We start from the raw sequence: 18,964 nt of genomic DNA, 5'->3' as shown, positions 1-18,964 counted from the left end.
AGGATACAGGTTTAAGGGACCAAATTCAGCAGAGATCAGGTAGTCTAACCTATTTTAGGCCTCTGAGGATTATTTTCTTCTGGATCATCCAGGAATGCTGGCATGTAGTTATTAAGCTCTGACTGCAGACAATGAACCAGGTACCTGGAAGGGAATGGGGAAAAACGTGAAATTTAAATCCTCTATGTGTTCATTACAAAATGTTCTAAAGAGAAGAGTTCTACCAAATTACAAGATTCCTGAAAATTCTGTTATGAATATGATTATAGGAAACCAAATAATACTTTTTAAAAGGCCTGGGAGACCAATTTTCCCATAAATTTCCTAGAAACGTTGCACAAACAATTAGGTTGTCTGGGAACAAGCAATATGTATTTACATAAAATATTGCTACCACACTAGTAAGAGACAGTCATATGCTACAGGAAGAGATGCTGTCAGGCTAATCCTGGGTTCCATAAGTTTGAAAAAATAATTTCATCTAAACAGAAATAGATTTTTCTTAGTTTTGAAATCTAGCAAGAGTAGTACTTAAACACCCAACACACAAAATCCTGAAATGACCTCAGGGCTTTGTGTGAGAAATTTTATTCTTTTATTTCTCTTAACTTTAACTACCCCAAAATGAAAATCTGTTTTAGTATCCTTTCTCTTCAAATAATTAAACATTCTCTTTAACTCTGTTTTTGCTAATTCATATTTCTGTTAAGAACTGAAACTAAAAAGGAATCAGATTGTAAACATATGTATACAGGAAAATATTTCATGGCTTTCTAAAGCTCTCCCTTTGTTTCACTGGAAGCATTTTTAATGAAATACAATTGCTAGAAATTAAATCCATGGCAATTTCCACCAGTGCTGGAGTACACCAGTTACCATCAAGTGACATTTTCACAGCACTTCTTCCTGTTTATGCTTCAGTTTTGCTTTTTTATTTACCATCTAAGTCCACATTCCAGGGGTCTCCAGAAGTTTAATACATGCATTTGGAATCTGCCATGTTACACTATACTTGGGGAAAATCCACACAGCTAAAATTCAAGACTAATTTTGCATCCAGACTGCTCATAAAGTAGAGAGATAAATACAGCACCATGCCTTCCTACACACAGAAATATTCTGTCCTTGATGACTACCCGGCCAATAAAGTAGCAGGAAATTATTTTAAGACACCAATTCAAGACACTGAGCTGTGGCAAAAGGCACAGCTTCATTAACAACTGGTGATTCAGAGATGCTATAAAAATTGAAAGACTGTCAAAATAGCAACTTGCTATACCCTACTTGCCCAAAATTTACCAATAGCGAAAAAAAAAGGAATCTACAGGAATCCATACAAAGGGGTCTGGTGCTCCCCTGAAACCTTTTGGAAGCTCAGAAAGCAATGACAATATTTCAAAAACTATACATACTGCTTTTCTGAGAAACACAGCCCCTCAAAGCTAAATTGTTCAACCAATGGTTAGCTCTCCCAGACTTGTCACAGTATAAAAAGAGCACACAATACAGTATTTAATATTACAGAAAAATAAAAATACTGTATTTAAAATAGTCATCTTACAAGTGGGAGTAGGCTGGGTCTAAGTGACCCAAGGTACACTGGGACATCGCTAAACATTAGTTTCTGATTGACAAATCTGCTGTGAAATACTTGTTCAGTAGTGGCTTGGGGAGAAGGAAAAAATCTGCATATGAACAAAAATTAAGCTTTTCTTTTTGATTAATGTTGTGCTCAGCCAATATTGTTATCTTTACTCAAGGACACTTTCCTCTGAGGGTTCCCCTTCCCATTTGGTTATTTCATTCAATTTTTCCTTTAATCAATATTGTTATTGCCTGAGCTGACAAGTATAGCTTGATTTTTACTCCAAACCAAAACCTGTTCTTCCTTTTCAAAGAAAAATCTGTGCAAAAATAACCTGTGAAAATTGCTATTTATGAGAATTATTAAAGTAGATTATATTTAGAAGCCCTTAAAGAGCACAAGATTCATTACTTTAAAGACCCAGGAATATTTAAGCCTATGTATTTACATACTAACAGCAAAACTAAATTTAATGTGAAATTGTGAGGAAAGTTAAGAGAAAGCAATCAACACAAACTAAAGTTCCCTAAAATTATCATTGGCAGACTCAACTATCACAAGACCATCTAACAGATGAAACTCGTGCACAACTCAGTGATCCATATTCACAAAACAGGGCATTTGTCTAAAGAAGTAAGTCTAGGCCATTCTTTTAAGTTTTCCTCTCAGGTATTTAATAATACTCAAAGGATATTATTGCAATATCTAAAATTTGGCAGAAATGTGAAGTTGTTCTATGAATCACAAAAACAAAAGAAAATGGTAATTGAAACAGAAGTTTGATAGCCTTACTTGAATGCCATTTGAACCAAGTGTGCCAAAACATCTTGTGCATCCACAGTAATTCGGCTAAGATCTCTGTCTTGCTTTATGAAATTGAGTAATTCTGATGCATTTGCCATCCAAAAGGCAAGGGCTCCAGCAATATTCTTCTGTTTCTGTAAGTGGAAAGAAGCAAGAAATAATACAGGGAAATAATTTTCTGATAAAGCATGGCAGCTTAAAAAGGCTCCAAAAGATAGACCAGTACCTCTTCCCGTTTCACCAAACATCTCTCAGATACCAGATATTTGCAAAATGTTTGTACGTAATACCGCAATTGCTGTAACTACTATGTTCAATTTTAACATGTTCACTGAACACATGAAATGCTAATAAATTGCCAATAGCCACATCAATGGAAGCCACAGGGTAAGCATCAAATTACACAGTGTTACGAGCTTAGCAGATGCAGTATCTGGTAATCTGTGCACTTTTAAGCGCATATTCACTACTGCCCACTGCCACACTGATACTGCGCTCACTGGCTTTGATACCACGTGACTCAGTATCAAGTACTGATCTATCTCACCATCTCCCGACCACAAATGCCAGGCCAGGCAACCTCAGATGAAATCCAAAGAATAGGAACCACAAACAACAAAAAAAGAAAATAAAGGGAAGAAAAAGAACTTTGGTCATTTCATATCCACATTGAAGTGCGTTAAGCAGAAATTATGGAATGCCATAAAAGTTGCAAAGTCAAAAAAGGATTTTAGTACTGCATGTTCCAGTTGCTGAATGAGTGTTATGAACTGTTCAAGTCCAGCTGTTTGAGTATTGTATTTTGATATGGAAGCAGCATGAGAAACTGAGCTAAGCCAACATAGCTAGGATCAGTTCCCAGCAAATATATCCTACCTGATCAACCTGGTCTACTTCCTGGAGAAAAACGGACGAAGGAAATCAAACAGAATAGAAGAAAGAAACTTGTGAACAATCATGAAAGCTTTAGAAATCAAACACTAAATATGAAGGTACAACACATGTTCACAGTTATACACAGATGCATTAATCAGTAGCTACAATGCAACTGAGCTCCTTCTAAAAACTTAATTATTTCAATAGGACGAGTAGCACAACAGCTATGAACTGAAGTGCCTACATGTCAAAATTAATTCAATTAATTAATGCCTTAAACTAGTTGCCGTCCCAGACTGGTTATTCCATGCTCAGTATGCCAGAGAAACCTTGCAGAAATTTTTGCAGGCAATGGGGTAACTAGCCATCCAAACAACAGATCCTGGGAGCTATTTACCCACACTGCTGCAATAGAGACAATATACAAACACACACAAAGAGGGAACAGAAACCCCCCCATCCCAAATGAAAAAAAACCAACGAAACAACAACATTGAAAAGCAAACAAAATACACAGAACACCTAGGACAGATTTAATACATGACTTTTCAATTAAAGAACAAAAAGATTGTTTGAAACAACAGAAGAGTCAAATGAAATACCATACTAAGTTTCTTAAATGTTGGCAAATATAAAGCTACACTGAGTTAAAAGAAAAAAAGAACCCACCAGATGTTTGCCTGATTATTTAGAACTGAGCTCTTAATTATTTTTTGCTTTCTGTTCAGATCACTCTCCCCCACCTGCAACACAGTGAGCTTAGATGCAAATATTTGAGGTGTTACTGTTTTAATTTCAGTTAAGAGCTCAAAACACCAACTTGCCACTTTTTTATTTCTTCTCCCTTTCCAACCAAAGTACTCTTAACTGACTGAAGATGTGTTGGCACAGAACAAAAGGAAATGCTCCTTCTACAAACAAATGTTAAAATTTAAAAAGGATGAAAAATGCCACAGAATGATTTGGGGAAAAAAAAAAAGCATACAAAAAAGGGCTTTTTAATATGAACTAAACTTCTAATCCTGGATTTTTATTGAAAGCACTGAGCCTTCTCATAGATCTCTCCTATTTTATACTTATCTCATATGAAGTCATCTATAATATTTGGATACTATACTATAGTATATATATATATATATATATGTATAGTATACTATACATGTGTGTGTATATATATATATGTATAGTATACTATACATATATATGTATAGTATACTATATATGAAGTTACAAGTTTAATTTGTTAGCAAATACTTCTTGAGTAACTTCACAAAGAGACTTGATAGCTTTCTGATCTAGGCAGGCAAAATTAAGATCTCAGCCATTAATTCACTCCCACAATATAGCACAGGAGCTTGTGCACCTTCTCACTCCTGTTTTGGGTGCCTGTCTCCACTTGCCACTCATTTGCTTTCTGTGTCTCTCACACCATCAGATCCCCTTCAGTGCAGGAACACTTTACACTTGAGACACACAAAAAAGCTATTCTGATACAACTTATTACATGGTAATTTGACTGTGACAGCCATAAATACAACCATTTATGTTACACCTTAGATGAAGTAATTTGACTTAGCTAAGCTTGTACTGTTTCTACTCCACTAAGAGAGGTCCAAGCTAAAGAAATTTTACTAATCCCTAGAATCAATGTATTTCTTTGCCTTCAGACTATTAACCTTGAAATTCACTAAAGTTTTTCTCTTTTGTTCCAGGCGTATTTTCCCCTCTTTCCTCTGGCTCCTTTCACCATGACATTTGAATGAACCTTCTCCCAATTTCTATGCAACCTCTGACTCCTTTCAGTTAATTCCTTGAAACTAGGCAACATCTTTCACAGACCACAAATACTGCTTCCTTGCTGATGTTTTCCATAATATTTAGGTTGGAGATTAGATTGCATCTGAAGTTACAAGGCTGCAGAAATGGCCTTTCACAAAGGACAGTCCAGGCAAACAGCTGGGTTTAACAGTTTTGTAATAGTATTAACATGATTATAGAAAATACATTTGCTTACAACCACAAGGCTGCATGTGACTTGGGAAGCCTTCTTCAGTGCAATGAGTGAATATTTTTCACAGGATAATCTACTTTCTAGCTTTGATTTGTTTTTCCAAATTAAACTGATGTTTCAGTCCACCCCCCTAGTATCTTCTAGCAGCCACCTTGTTAGCCATTCAACACTAAGAACAGAAAACTTTATCTCTGCTTTCCCACTGTACCTGCCTCTGTCACTACAAGTCGTTTTAGGTTCATTATAACTAGTATACATTAGCTCTATAAACTAAATGACTTTATTTGATTCAAACCTGTAACTTCCAGTTTATATTTGAAGCGTACTTCTCTCTGTTTACTTTCCATTCTAGCCGCTGAATTGCTAATGTGCAGGCTCTTGCCAGCTCATGCTCTCCCCTGCAGTCACAGTCTCCTCTCTTACACAGACAGATTTAATTTTTTTTTTTTAATAAAAGAGCCTGATATTAATTTTTGATCCCATTTCCATTTTATCAAATATCCACTCACTGTGATATCAAGATTCAAACAACTGTGACATCCAGATTCAAAGCCACATACTAGTTCTTCACTTCTGAAGCAAACTGCTGTTCAGTCTCTGATCAACTTTGGAATGTACATAGAAAGCAAATCTCACTTTCTTATTGCAAAGTGTCCTCAACAACAACATTTCCTCCCAGTCTCTCTTGTGAAAGGTAGGAGCTTGTTGTATAAGATTACACAGGTGTCTAGAGCTAACATTCCCTTGCTGAAAACATCACTAAATCTTTCCAAAACCGGAACAATTTTGGTTTGTTGTGAGTTTCATGCCACTCCTGTTGATTACTTTCCTACCCTCCCTTACTCAAGCTGTTGTGTAACACTTGCACTGTAAATTCTCTAAGCAGGACTGACATTTGTTATGCCTGTACAGCATTTAGTGAAGCAGGGTCCTTGCTGCTACTCTGGCAGCACTATTTGCAACAAACACAACTGTTTTAATAAATACAGAAACAGATTTCGCTTTTTCTTCTGAGAAAAACCTGCAGACAAAGAAGTTTAATTAATTAATTACTGAGGATACATTTTCTCCTTTTTGAGAAAATGACCAGTCTGTTTTATCAATGCACGGTACACAATCCAAGGTATTGTCTAATATCAGAGAGAGCCCAGTGGATCTTATTCTGAATTTTTACACAAAACAGAACTCCCCCTGTGATTCTGCAGAAGTCTTGCATATATAGTAGCAAGAGTGTTAGACTACATATAAAACATTGGAACATTTGAGAACTTGTATTTTTCTTTACAAAGCAGTTGTGTCAGCTTGGTTCAAGATGTCCAAGTTTTATGTCCAGTTTTACGTTCAAGACATCCAACCATTTCCATGGCTACAAAAGTTGTAAAAGTGACAGGGTCAGAATTTAAAAGTCATGGTTCTTTTAATACTTTCATTTCAAGTATCAATCAGTGCAAACAAATGCTACCTGTACAGTATTCTTTAATAAGCCGATCCAACTTGTTTCATAAGGGTTCACAGCCAGAAATGTTTACAAAGATCTTACCTTCTAGAAAGGAGTCGCCTCTTGTCAGGGAACATCATCTTCAGAGCAACAGCCACTCCCTAACTTCCCACATTGCTCAGCAGAGAGTTTCATACCACTGACATTATTCACTGACATAAAAACAGTGACTGGCCCTCATAAGGGCAGTTAATGCAGGTATTACTCCTTAATCAACTGCTGTTAAGGGTCAGACTAAGAAAAAGGCTAAGAAGTTTGCTTGATTATCAACAATCCGTAGGTAATTCCCTTGACCTATTTTGGCAGAGTAACTCACCTGTATCACTCCTTCCATCATGTTCACCATCTTGTTGACTATTGCAATGACTTTGTGAGTACGCTCAGCAGGAGTGATGTCAGGTCTGTACTGGCTGGACAATACATACCGACATGTCATATACAAAACATATGTTGGTGACAGCTTAAAATGAACTGTCGAGCTATTTGTGTAATTTATAATGGCAGATAAGAAGGCATCTTCAGCTGCAGACAAAGAGGAAAAGAAACAGTATGTCATAAATCCAAAGACAGAAAGAAAATAAAAGAAAACAATTTCATAACTTGAGGCATAAAGGATTTTGTCTGGGAAAAGAAGAGGAAGGGGGAGCAACATACAGGAATCTGAACTGTAAGTTGTCTATTATGTACTACAGTTAGACACACTAACAAAACACTTCCATATAAAGCCAGAAAATCTGATCTTTGGGAAACATTTCTGTACTATTTCCTATCTACTGAAAATTTGCATCTTCAAGGGAACAGGGAAATGAAAGATTTCTCTTGCAAATTTTACTCCAACAGAGCTCTCATATACTAATAAAAATCAGTCTTTGCTTGCTCATTAATCTATTTCGTTTCAATCATCTGAAGTATGGGCAATCTTTAGTATCATATTTTGCTACCAGATCTGAGGCTTGAAAACCTGGGGACCAAGATAATAAAAAATTAAACCCTAAATGACAATGTAAACCTAATCAGATTTTATAGAAAATGGATTTTGACCAAGGTGCAATCTATTACACAAGGCTATATAGAGAACTATATAGAAGACAATGAATCCAACGTACTCTTGAGGAGATGGGATTAAATTTTTTTTTACATTTAATCTGAAAATCTGAAGATAAGGAGTTGAAATGCAATCAGAATTAAGATACACATGAACATGCCTCAATATCTAAAGTATCCGGTCACTCTCCCAACAAAACAAGTTATACTACTAGACTGTCTAGCATCTATAGTTTCTTTCAAAGTTTACTTAAATCACCCTTAAGTTTTCAAGCTGACTGAAATATTACAGTATAGAAGAATGCATTAACAGGTTAGTATTGTAACTTCACAATTTACTCACAGCTTTCCCTGAATTCAATACTGGCAGGCAGTATCAGTTCTGGCCCATGGGTATCCTGAGATCTAAAGAAAGATGAGAAAAATTAAAACAAATAATCCACATGGGTGATATTAGTTACTGTAAAATAACATATTTCTCCAAATACACAAGTTCCAAATATTGACACAACAACCTTCTACAGAAGGACACTTTTTTTACCTTTCCTCCACAATCATTCAAGCTGTATTTGCCAGCAACACAACAGATAAAAATACAGACTTGAACTGTAGAGTCTGTGATATTAATGAGCACCCTCTCTTGTGTGCTGCACAGCAGACTGATAGGATCAGTTTGCCATCTGCCATTTACAGGATTCAAATAACAAATTATTCATAGACACATGAAAGAAATTGAATGAAGCTTTGCCTGAAACATCAGCTTGGTTACAACAAATGTACTTTGCCGCCTTTCATGCCTTCAAAATTTATGAATACTTAGCCAACCTATTTGACCTTTTTTTTGGTAAAGAGGGAAAGGAGGTCAAATCCTGGCCCTATCTAGCTGTTGCTATGTTACATCAAGAAACAGCTATTAGCCCCAGAACTGTCCTCACTGAAACTGACTGGAGATGTTTCTTACCAGAATCCATCAGAGAAATCACTGAGTAGAAAACTGAACAGAGATTTGACTTTTCTGGTGCCTGCAAAAGGTTACACATATATTTCACAGAATCACAGAATATCCTGAGTAGGAAAGGATCCATTAGAATCATTGAGTCCAACTCCTGGCCCTGCACACAACACCCCAAGAGTCACAACATGTACATGAGAGCATTGTTCAAATGCTTCTTGAACTCTGTCAGGCTGGTACTGTGACCACTGCCCTGGGGAGCTGTTCTAGTGCCCAACCACCCTCTGAGTGAAAAACCTTTTCCTAATGTAATAAACCATTACTGCCTTAAGCAAAGACATTACCTGAGCTGTTCTCTGTGGCTGGGCACCTATTTTTAGGAAATGAGTAAAGCTTAACATCTTCTGAATGCAATGACCATTTTAACCACATGTAACACAACTGGCAGCTTTCTACTTTCCCCAACAACTTAGATAAAGAAAGGAATGTAACATATAATGTCATTTGCCTGAAAATTATTAGTTATGCCAAAAGGCAGAGATAACTGAATAAAAGCTTTCAGTGTAGTTTCTCCTGTAGTAAAAATCTACAATATAATTTTGAGGGCTGATGTCAAAAGCTCGAAACTAAGTTTTAGCATATTGAATCCAAAAATCCGGGGTACCTTTGGGTTTTGGTGAGGGTTTGGTTGGTTCCTTGCTTTTTTACAAACTTGCAAAACCTTAAACCAGCAGAGAATTCAGGTTATGCCTCCTAGATAATGCATTATTAGAAGAAGCATTCACCAAATCAAATTTCTGTGTGAAAGTTAAGGAATAGCAGGCACAGCATGGCAGTATGTACACAGATTTCTGCCATTTCAGTTACATTTCAAACATGACAGCATGCTGTCTTTATGAAAAGCACCCAGCTGGTGTGTAAATTGTAGTATTTTCTATCTTTTTATTGCTATAAATTTTAAATGAACTAATTTGTCACTACTTCCACACTATCAAAAGTGCTTCTCCACTGAGAACTTAATGAGTTCCATAGAAAAATTACTAATACACAGTATTATAAAATGGAAATAGAATGACAACTCCAGAAAAATTTTTAATATTTCATTATTGCAAAGGTAGTAAGAGATAGAAACAGTTTAACAAATTGGCTAGTAAACCAGTGACAGATTTCAGCTGATGATTTATTTTATTTTCCTTAGAACAAAATTATATTGATCAGTTTCAGAACAAACAGAGGAACTGCATTCCCAGCCAATGAGAGACACTGTGTCGTGAGTGATGAGACCTGATATTAATGCAAGATTGCTCACAGGCTTCTGGAAATTGGCCATAAGACCCAAATTAATACAAAGTATTACTTAAAATGTAATTCTATCTGTAAATTAGTTGTCTAGGAACTGATGAAGTAATCAATTATTTAACTACCCTAACAGGAATTCCCTTCAACAGATCCTGGAGCCATAGGTCTGGGCTGGAAGGGGCCCTTGAAGATCATCTAGTTCCAACCCCTGGAACTAGATGATCTTCCTCCCTGCCCTAAAAACATACTAAAGAAATACTCTCTAATTAAGCTTTGCACATTAGAAATCTAAGTTGAAGTAATTCTCTGTGCTTCTGATATGATAACACATTGTAATGGATACATTTTAAGTGTATACTGTCTTTATGCTCCTATAGATAAAGCCTCTCTGTGGTGATGAAATTCTTTGAGCTAAACCAGTCTGAAAGTCTAGTTAGGTTTAGAAGGCCCATAAATATTGACTAGGGGTTGCCTCCTTTCTTAGTATAGTGTCAGGTAATATTACACTTTAATATCGCTTTAAAAGCAATAATGCATTCTCCTGATATTTCTGTATTCTCCTAGATTGCCTCTGATAAACTACAGAAAAAAATGAAACACCCTTGTGTGATTGTTTCTGTCAGCACACCATGTATAAATTTTTAAGGCACTTTTTAAAGCAAGGAATAAGGGAAGCATCTGTATTCAGTTAACACCACTTATATCGCATCACACTCTTTACCAAACACAGCTTAAAGAACTCCTGAAAGGCATCCAAGGCAAAAAATTCTCTTTTCTCATTTTTATTATATGTTTGCTCATGTTAATGGTAGTCAGTTATCTAATCAGCATGTATGACCACAATCCTTAACTGAATAATCATTATGTTTGATTTCCAAGAGTCACATTACAATCAGAACAAGCATACCCAGTAAGTAAACTGGAGTTATGCTCTCAGATGTCAGGTTTTTTTCTTTCTAGAAATACAAAAAACATGGCAGCCAAGTTCTAATCTTGGGTCTTTAATCTATTCACTAAGTTACTGAAAGAAAGCCTTATTTGTTTTATTATTCACCTTTATAGAGCAGTGATGAACACACGGAGTACCCACAAGAACATTCAGTGTGGACTGAAAGTTGCAGAAGAACCTGAAACTTGCCAGTGAAGAATTTTTGGTTTTTTTAAACTAATAAAGCAGTTCACAATTGCTGTCCTTAGAGTTCAAAAAATGAGGCCAGAGTATCCCAGAGGAAACCTAACTAAAGGTCCACAAAATACATCCACAAAGGGGAATTCCATGTATTCAGGCAGTTCATTGTTCAAGCTGTCATGTCCTAATCTGACATCCTGACTTTGCTAATTTCTTACTCTCATGAACACAGTGAATGTATCTGACAAAGAGCACATGATAGAAGGGCTGTATTTAGATGAATAAGACTCTTTACACAACACATACTACAGACATTTAAGATATACACAGAAATAAAATATCAATGTCAGGGCTGATGATGAAGATCTCTGAAGTTGTAGTTGTCACAAATTTAAGTGTGATATAGATGCCTCTAAAATACTTTTTGCACACAGGAACCATGGTGAAAAGACCTTTGTAAAACTAGCAATGAGTACTCTCTTTAACAGGAATATAAGATGTTAAAAAACCCCCATAAAAATGAAGCCAAGATACAGTTCACAGATGGCTCTGTGTTTTTGAAATACAGAACAACAGCACAAGATAATCCTCTTCATAGAAATTTAATAAACTTCATATACATACAGAAGCACAGTTCAAGAAATAATAAGAACAGAAGCCTCAAGAACCTCTGACAGGCTATAAAAAGTCCAGAAAGAAGTCTTTGTTCTTCTTTTATGAGGAAAAATACAATTAAAATACTAGTAATCCAAAAAGGAGTTAAATCTTTACAATCTTAATAAAATTTAAAAATGAATCTGAAGATGCTCAGGCACTCTAACAAGGGAGTGTAGAGTAGAACTGAGTTATATTCTAGTCTCACTTCACTGAAAGTACTTTAAAGATGCCTCTGCTATAGAACATTTGAACACTCAAGTTCAAGTGGAAGCATAATTTCCTGCCCTTTTTTGGTATTTTTTTCCTGCCACTCACATCTCTGAATTATCTTTTCTGTCTAGTGAATAATATATCAATTTAAAGATACAAAAAATCTTTATACTGCAAGCTTTACAACTTGGATCACTGCACATTTTAACCCTGCAGCACATTTACCTTACCTTTCATGCATTTATCACAGCTGTTCATCTAAATTTAAAAGCTGATTTATGCAGCTAGCAATACAATCTCGTATTTTTAAAAAGATTTGGAAAAACTTCTATTCACATTCTCAATGATTTGCTGAGGTGTGACAGGAGACTAGAAATCATCTGATCGAACTTCCCCGCTCAAAACAGGGTCAACAAGAGCAGTTGCTCACTACCCTGTCCAGACAGGTTTTAAGTATCTTTAAGTACCTTCAAGGACAGACTCCACACCCGCTGACAACAGCACAGTAGACATAGCAATGACCTGGTTATTTCACTCTCCAGAGTAAATCACATCATCTTGCCACTGACAAATGAGAATTTCACATAATTGTACTTTTCATTTCATATGACATGCCTAACTACAAATCAGCAATGATGTGACACGACTATCAGCCTAACTTTACAGATAGAGAACCACAAATAACAGAATATTGAAGCAAAGGACTACTTTTTTTGAGTTTTTTAAAGTATTGTGAAGTTTTTTGTTTTGGTTGTTAATCCTGGGACTTATCTGGAGAGAGATCTCATTCCCCATACAGAAAGCCAGATCATTTAAAATACTTTAGCACAGCACTTGATCTACTGGAAAAACAAATCAATTTTTTCCATTCTGAAAAGTAATGGATCCCACGTTTCCTACCTGCTGTCCTGTCGGCGGTAATCCTGCTGGTCTATTCTAATCATTGGCTTCACCATTCCTCGCTCGGCTGTGCTGGATGCGGATGATGTCCTGTCACCGTCCAGCCTGCTCGTGCTCTAATTCAAAACAGCAGGACAGGTGCTTAGCATGCAAGCACTGCATGAGCCAGTAGCTGTGTCTAGCAGCACTAAAAGCTGAGGTCTGAGGCTTGAAAAGAGATGGGGAAACCGAAGAAGGGAGTATGGCACAGAAAGGACAGCTCAGCAGGCGTTTTCACCACAGTGAAGCACTGAAGGGCCTGCTTCCAATTCAACAGACAACAACAGCCAGCTAGGAGCAGCTCTTTGTTAATGCACTGCTAGAATTTATAATGTAGCTTGCAAACATATTTAATCAAAAGCTGCATAGCTACAATACAAAGTAAGAATGAGTTGGGAATCAAAACTTTAAGTAAGAGACAAAGTTAAATGTAGTTACAAATTTAAAACTGGTCATGCTACCCCACTCTGCTTCTGCAATAGTTCCAAGGGTTTGCACTACTGATCTGTAACATAATTTATCCTGATCTTAAGGAAAGTCTGATCTGGCAGGCAGTACAACATTTCCAAGACAAGAAGGGGCAATTCAAACTGGTATGTTTTTATGCAACATTTGATTTGTTTTCTTTTGGTGTGTCATGATCCTTAATAAGAAGCTTTTAATTTATGATTTCTAATTCAATCAAATCCTATCAGGAATGGGACAAATATGCTGCCTTAAGCAGCAAAATAAATAGCAATTTTTTTCAGCATAAAGAATAGAAAACAAGACATCAGTAATACAGAATATGTTTCAACATTTCATAAGAAATTTCTAGGACTAAATAATTTGTTTCAACATAGGAAAATCTGCCAATAAGTGCATCTCAAAGCAAGAGTTTGAACTAAATCATTTTCACCACTACATCTCAAAGAACTTTCATTAAACTTACTGTTACCCCTTTTCCAAACAGAAAAGCAAACTTAGAAGAGAGCAAATGTTAGAAAATGAGTGATTCATCAGTGTTTTAACAAGATGATGTACACTGTCTCAAACAACACAACTGAAAAAGAAACTAAATTTTCCCATTAAACCTTCGGTCCACTAGAAGTATTCTTCTAATGACTGTGAATAGGATATGAAATAAGCTGTATAATAAAGCCAGAAACTCTTATTCTGAAAAATTTTAAGAGATTTTTATTAGTTTATAAAATTTCTGTTCTTCTTTTAAAATATCACTAAAATTCCTATCAGAAGTAGGTGAAGAACACATATAAGCTAAAAGCACTACCCAATGGTACAAAAAAAGTAGAGAAACGGAATCAAAAGACTGTGGTAAGAAAACAAGTAAGACTAAAAATAGACTCAAAAGCTATCAGTTATTAATCCCTACACTGCTGCATTAATATCATTAAATAGCTACAAGTATTTGAGTTGTGTAATAACAGAAATAAAACATAAAAGGGATTTCAGTTCAGGGAAGATTACTCCATTTCATACTGCTGAAATAATTCTCATTTCATCTGAGGCATGTGATCATGCAAGTAAGGCATTAACCATTATGTCATTTACTGTTTGTTTGCACCTGCAAAATGCAATTCTGACACAAAATCTATTAACAGAAAGTGCAGAAAGAAAGCATGAAAAGATTATCACCTCATAAAATGTTTATAATTATGACTGCAGAGACAGTTTGTTTAGTCAATGTGTGTACAGGAACTCTATTGAAGTCTAAAGTCACATCCATTAAATTTTAAAAGCCTAGTTAAATTAAAATTGAACACCCTTTCACATTTTATATAAAACATTTATTTACCCCATCACAAATGACAACAGCCATATGCTACACACACAAGGTAACAATGTACCAGTTCTAACAAGAATCTCTACCTGCACGTAATCTGCCTTCCGTAAGTTTCTTGAGGAGAAACTATTCAAGGTTTGGAGAGTTTCCCTTTCTAAAAAATGTTACTATCCTTGACATGAGATGCAGCCCCAATGCCAATACAAATGTAAACAAACGGGTTTTAGAGAAAAAAATTAAATCAAATCTAAAATAACAATGCATACAATATCTGAGCCCATCCACAAGGAAAAACATCTGGGGAGACTGATAAATGGGCCACACTTCCCCAAGTACTACTGCTGTTGTAATTTTGATTTAACTTACATATGCTGTTATTTATTGCTGACTTAGTCATAATACAATACCTTGCTTGCTGGTAGTGCTGTTCCACTGTGAATATCTCCCTCCAGATCAAATGTGGTTTCCTGGACAGCTCTATAAGCAAGATAACATTTCCAGTATGTTTTAGAGATTATACTGTTCAACATTTAATAAACAAGGAACAGAGTAACTAAAATTAGTAAATTAAAATTCAAGGGTTATACTATGAGTCCACTTAATATTAACTTTTTTTAATACTCTATTAGTTCTTCAAATCAATAAAACCTTAAAAATTCGTACAGACAATTTCATTTGCAAAACCAGAGTCATAGCTAATTTCTTCCCAGTCAAGTGAGAAAATATAAATACACATAAACATAATACACATAAAACATGTTCATCGCATTGCATTTACTACAATACAGTAGCTACAATTTTTTACTCAGGTCTTTAGTATTAAATGTACAACATAATGTAAATAACTCTTAAATCACAGCAACGCATATTACTATCTCCTTATTCCAAAGATTAAAAAAAAAAAAACTTGATTGTTCAAGCTGCAACAGCCCTTTGCCATAGATTTTATTGTCCAGATAAAGTTCTGCAGCAATACAGTGCTTTCCAGTTGACCGTAAATCTGCAAGAGTACTTATTTATTGATCTGCAGGCTAAATGCAGGATGAACTCAAGATTTAAGCAAGAATATTACATGACAGCCACATGGCTGGAGGTCTTCCTGCAGACAGGGCCTTCAAAGAACAGTGTCCTTCCATAAGAAAATACAGTGGAGAAATGAAAATGCTTAAAGCATACATCTGTATTAATTCAGCAGATAAGCGTCTTTTCCTAGGTATCTTTCACTCATCTCCAAGCCAATTTGTTATTTTTCTGAATAACATTATACAATAATGTATTTTAAGATTGTTTCTACCGAGTATTTCTATAGCCATAGAACAAAACACCTGAACCCCTATAAGTCACAATATCTATGATCAGTATTTTTATTATGCACCTGTCAAAAATATGAATGAGAAACAACAGGGTAGTTTTCTAGACTGTCAGTCCTTGCAACACAGAAACCAGTGGGTAAGTAATCAAAAAAACCAGTGAGTAACAACCAAAAAAGTGGTTGTTATATTGAGACATGTAATTCCCCATCTTAAGAGTCTCATTTCATGATTACTTCATTTCCAAATCATTTTAGTGGAATTTTGAAAGTTATTATCTGAGAAAAAACAAAAACCAGACTCTCTGAAAACATTCAGGAACTTCTTGACTTTTCCTGGAGCTTGGATGAGCTATGAAATACATGAAAATAAGGCATTATAGTGTTTTCCACACAGAAGTGAGCAAGAGGAAAACTTGTTAGAATACTTTATAATGAAAGACACTTGCTAATCCTACATAAAATCACAAGGTGGAGCTCAAGTATTAAAATTATGTACTTAACACTTTAAATGAGTTCACACACCAGTCCCTGGTCATGTATAATTCTTTCATTATGTAATTTTTTCCAAGGCTCCCCACCTCCTTCTAACCTCAAAGGATGAAAATAAATTTGGCTCACCCAGTTTTGTGTCTTGGACCTTTGACCATAAGAGTTGCATCACTAGATCTTTTGGAAATAATATGGTCCTGAGTAGGATCCACAAATTTAAATACATGAGAAGACCCAAACTGAACCTTCATCCCACTTTGCAGCATGGTGGTTTCTGAAATACGTTGACCTTCCACATAGGTTTCAGCATCAATGCTTCTCGGGGTTACAGTAACAACTCCATCCATATTAGTGAGGTCACAGTGATGAGGCTGAATTCCCGGACCAAATAACTGGGAATAAAATTAATTAACATAGAATAAATTAAATTATACTGCAGCAGAAATAAAAAAACAAAGACTAAGATGTAGCTTCCCCTATTTACAGACTGATTATTTAACTTTGATTATGAATTTACAGAGATGAGTGGTACTAAAATCAGTGAGTTTCACTTCATTTTTCAATGCAACAAGAATAATCAAACATATTTAACTAACATGTGCAGCAGACATCCCTTGATGAAAATTTTTTCACTATTTCGGTCATATACTGTTTTCTTCTACTTGCTGCTTTATATGAAATCACACAATGCAAATAATTATAAATTAACCAAATGCACTGACATGGACCCAGGCTACTGTAAGAGACTCCCTGGCATGAACTTCATACAAATATGCTTGTTTTATACTCTTAAAAAATCCTACCTCAGTGGGATTAAGACTAGGACTTGAAAGCCATTAAGCAGTTACAGTAACACTGATATGCACTATTGATCCAGTTACGAAAAAGAAAACCCCATTTCAAATAATAAACACCTTAAACAATAAAAACTGACTTAAAATAATAAAACCCTCATCTTAATTTAAGAGTGGAAGTAAATTAAAACAAATAATTATGACCAATAATACCAAATATCAGCAATATTTTACCCTTCAAACTTTGAAGCGCATTTACAGCATATCTTATTAAGATTCCACAATGACACACCAGAGATCAGATCAGGACTGTAATGTGAGTATGCTTTTTTCCATACCTGAATGGAATTGTCATCAAATTTTTCAGTTCCAACTTCAGTGACACTTAATTGTAGACGATAGAGCTTTGGCTTATCTCTGGAGTCAGAACCATCTGTACAGCAAGTGACAATTATTAATTTGTAAGTTAATAAAGTTCAAACATTCACACAGTATTTCTACATTTACTGCAACTTAGTTCAGAATAGCAATGTTTACAAAATAAAGAAAACCTGAGTGACATTCTTTCAAGACTGTAGGGAACTTGGTTGTTCCTCATAATGTAAGAACCCTGAAAGTAGAGAAAGCCTACTTGGAGCAGCTGTTTACTACAAATAAAGTAATGAAGAGCTACTATTCTGAACACACTGTGAAAAACCTTTTGTATTTCCTTAGTACTTGAAGCAATACGACAGTTTTTGTAAATCTCTAAGATTTTATATGGGTATACCAGTATGGGTTTAGAAGAAAAAGAAAATAAAATACCTCCAGATCCCACATTAATAGCATCTACTGATCTTACTAAAGTACACGTTATCAGCAATATCTGCTGTCAAGTAAACCATATACCAAAACTGTTTCTAATTCATCAGATACTGAACTAGAGCAACATTAAAAGAAAATCCTACAAAATGTTTACCTATGACATTTAGTCTTAATATACAGGACTTTAGCACTTCTGGCTTTATCTTTATAGTTCAATTGACCTATATTTTCATCTCACAGAAAATCAGGTAAAAAATAAAGTCCAACTTCCTACTCCCCTCAGAAAAATGCTGGACATACAAAGTGTGCACAATTTAGCTGGTGCCTTCACAGACTAACACAAAGGGGTCTTGTCATACATATAAATCCTCCCCACTTCCCAGAAAATCCTACAACTTTAAATATGAGCGGAAACGGAAATAATACTGTCATTTCTAATTTCTCTCCAATCTCTTCTCCAAAGCAAAGTAAAATACAGGCTGCAAGACAAAGTATGTCTTGCCTGTATAATGAACAATGATTTTAAGTCATCTCCAAAAAAGCATTAGAGAATATTATTAAAGCCACGGTGCATACATTTATACTGTCTACAGTAGGCTACTAGTTATCTTCAAATTTTTATGTGAAAGGCAATATAAACAGAAATTCTATAAATCTAGTTGTAAACTCCCAGAACACCTTGTAAAAAAAACCACAGCACTAGATACAAATGCAGTTTTTTCCTCCACAAAAAGGAGAAAATTTTAAGGAGTTATTCAGAGTTATTTGTTGTACTCCA

The 18,964-nt window shown here is 35.4% G+C and overlaps 2 protein-coding genes across 20 annotated transcripts in view; one reads left to right on the top strand and one right to left on the bottom strand.

Annotated features, from left to right (window-relative positions):
- Nucleotides 1–18,964, top strand: part of DACT2 (dishevelled binding antagonist of beta catenin 2) — a 420,082-nt gene that overhangs the window by 312,766 nt on the left and 88,352 nt on the right. The gene's annotated exons all lie outside the window — the stretch shown is intronic.
- The window catches only part of AFDN (afadin, adherens junction formation factor), a 115,844-nt gene that overhangs the window by 49,094 nt on the left and 47,786 nt on the right, over nucleotides 1–18,964 (bottom strand). For 11 of the 19 annotated variants that reach the window (XR_007777170.1, XM_030236322.2, XM_030236321.2 and 8 more), the window contains 9 exons: nucleotides 17,721–17,815; nucleotides 16,718–16,980; nucleotides 15,195–15,264; nucleotides 12,966–13,081; nucleotides 8,162–8,223; nucleotides 7,091–7,296; nucleotides 3,266–3,286; nucleotides 2,378–2,523; nucleotides 50–144 (listed from right to left, as the gene is read on the bottom strand). Coding sequence is in view for 18 of the 19 variants with exons in the window: in XM_030236322.2 (XP_030092182.2) it covers nucleotides 50–144; nucleotides 2,378–2,523; nucleotides 3,266–3,286; nucleotides 7,091–7,296; nucleotides 8,162–8,223; nucleotides 12,966–13,081; nucleotides 15,195–15,264; nucleotides 16,718–16,980; nucleotides 17,721–17,815 (1,074 nt within the window). In the remaining variant the exon portion in view is untranslated. The remainder of the gene's footprint in view (nucleotides 1–49; nucleotides 145–2,377; nucleotides 2,524–3,265; nucleotides 3,287–7,090; nucleotides 7,297–8,161; nucleotides 8,224–12,965; nucleotides 13,082–15,194; nucleotides 15,265–16,717; nucleotides 16,981–17,720; nucleotides 17,816–18,964) is intronic. The other 8 variants (XM_030236329.2, XM_030236324.2, XM_030236330.2 and 5 more) reach the window with 1 other exon arrangement.

Source organism: Serinus canaria, chromosome 3 (genome assembly GCF_022539315.1).
Source record: "Serinus canaria isolate serCan28SL12 chromosome 3, serCan2020, whole genome shotgun sequence".
Taxonomy (NCBI): Eukaryota; Metazoa; Chordata; class Aves; order Passeriformes; family Fringillidae; genus Serinus; species Serinus canaria.
Note: the sequence above shows the minus strand (reverse complement) of the source record. Positions and strands in the feature narration are given on the sequence as shown.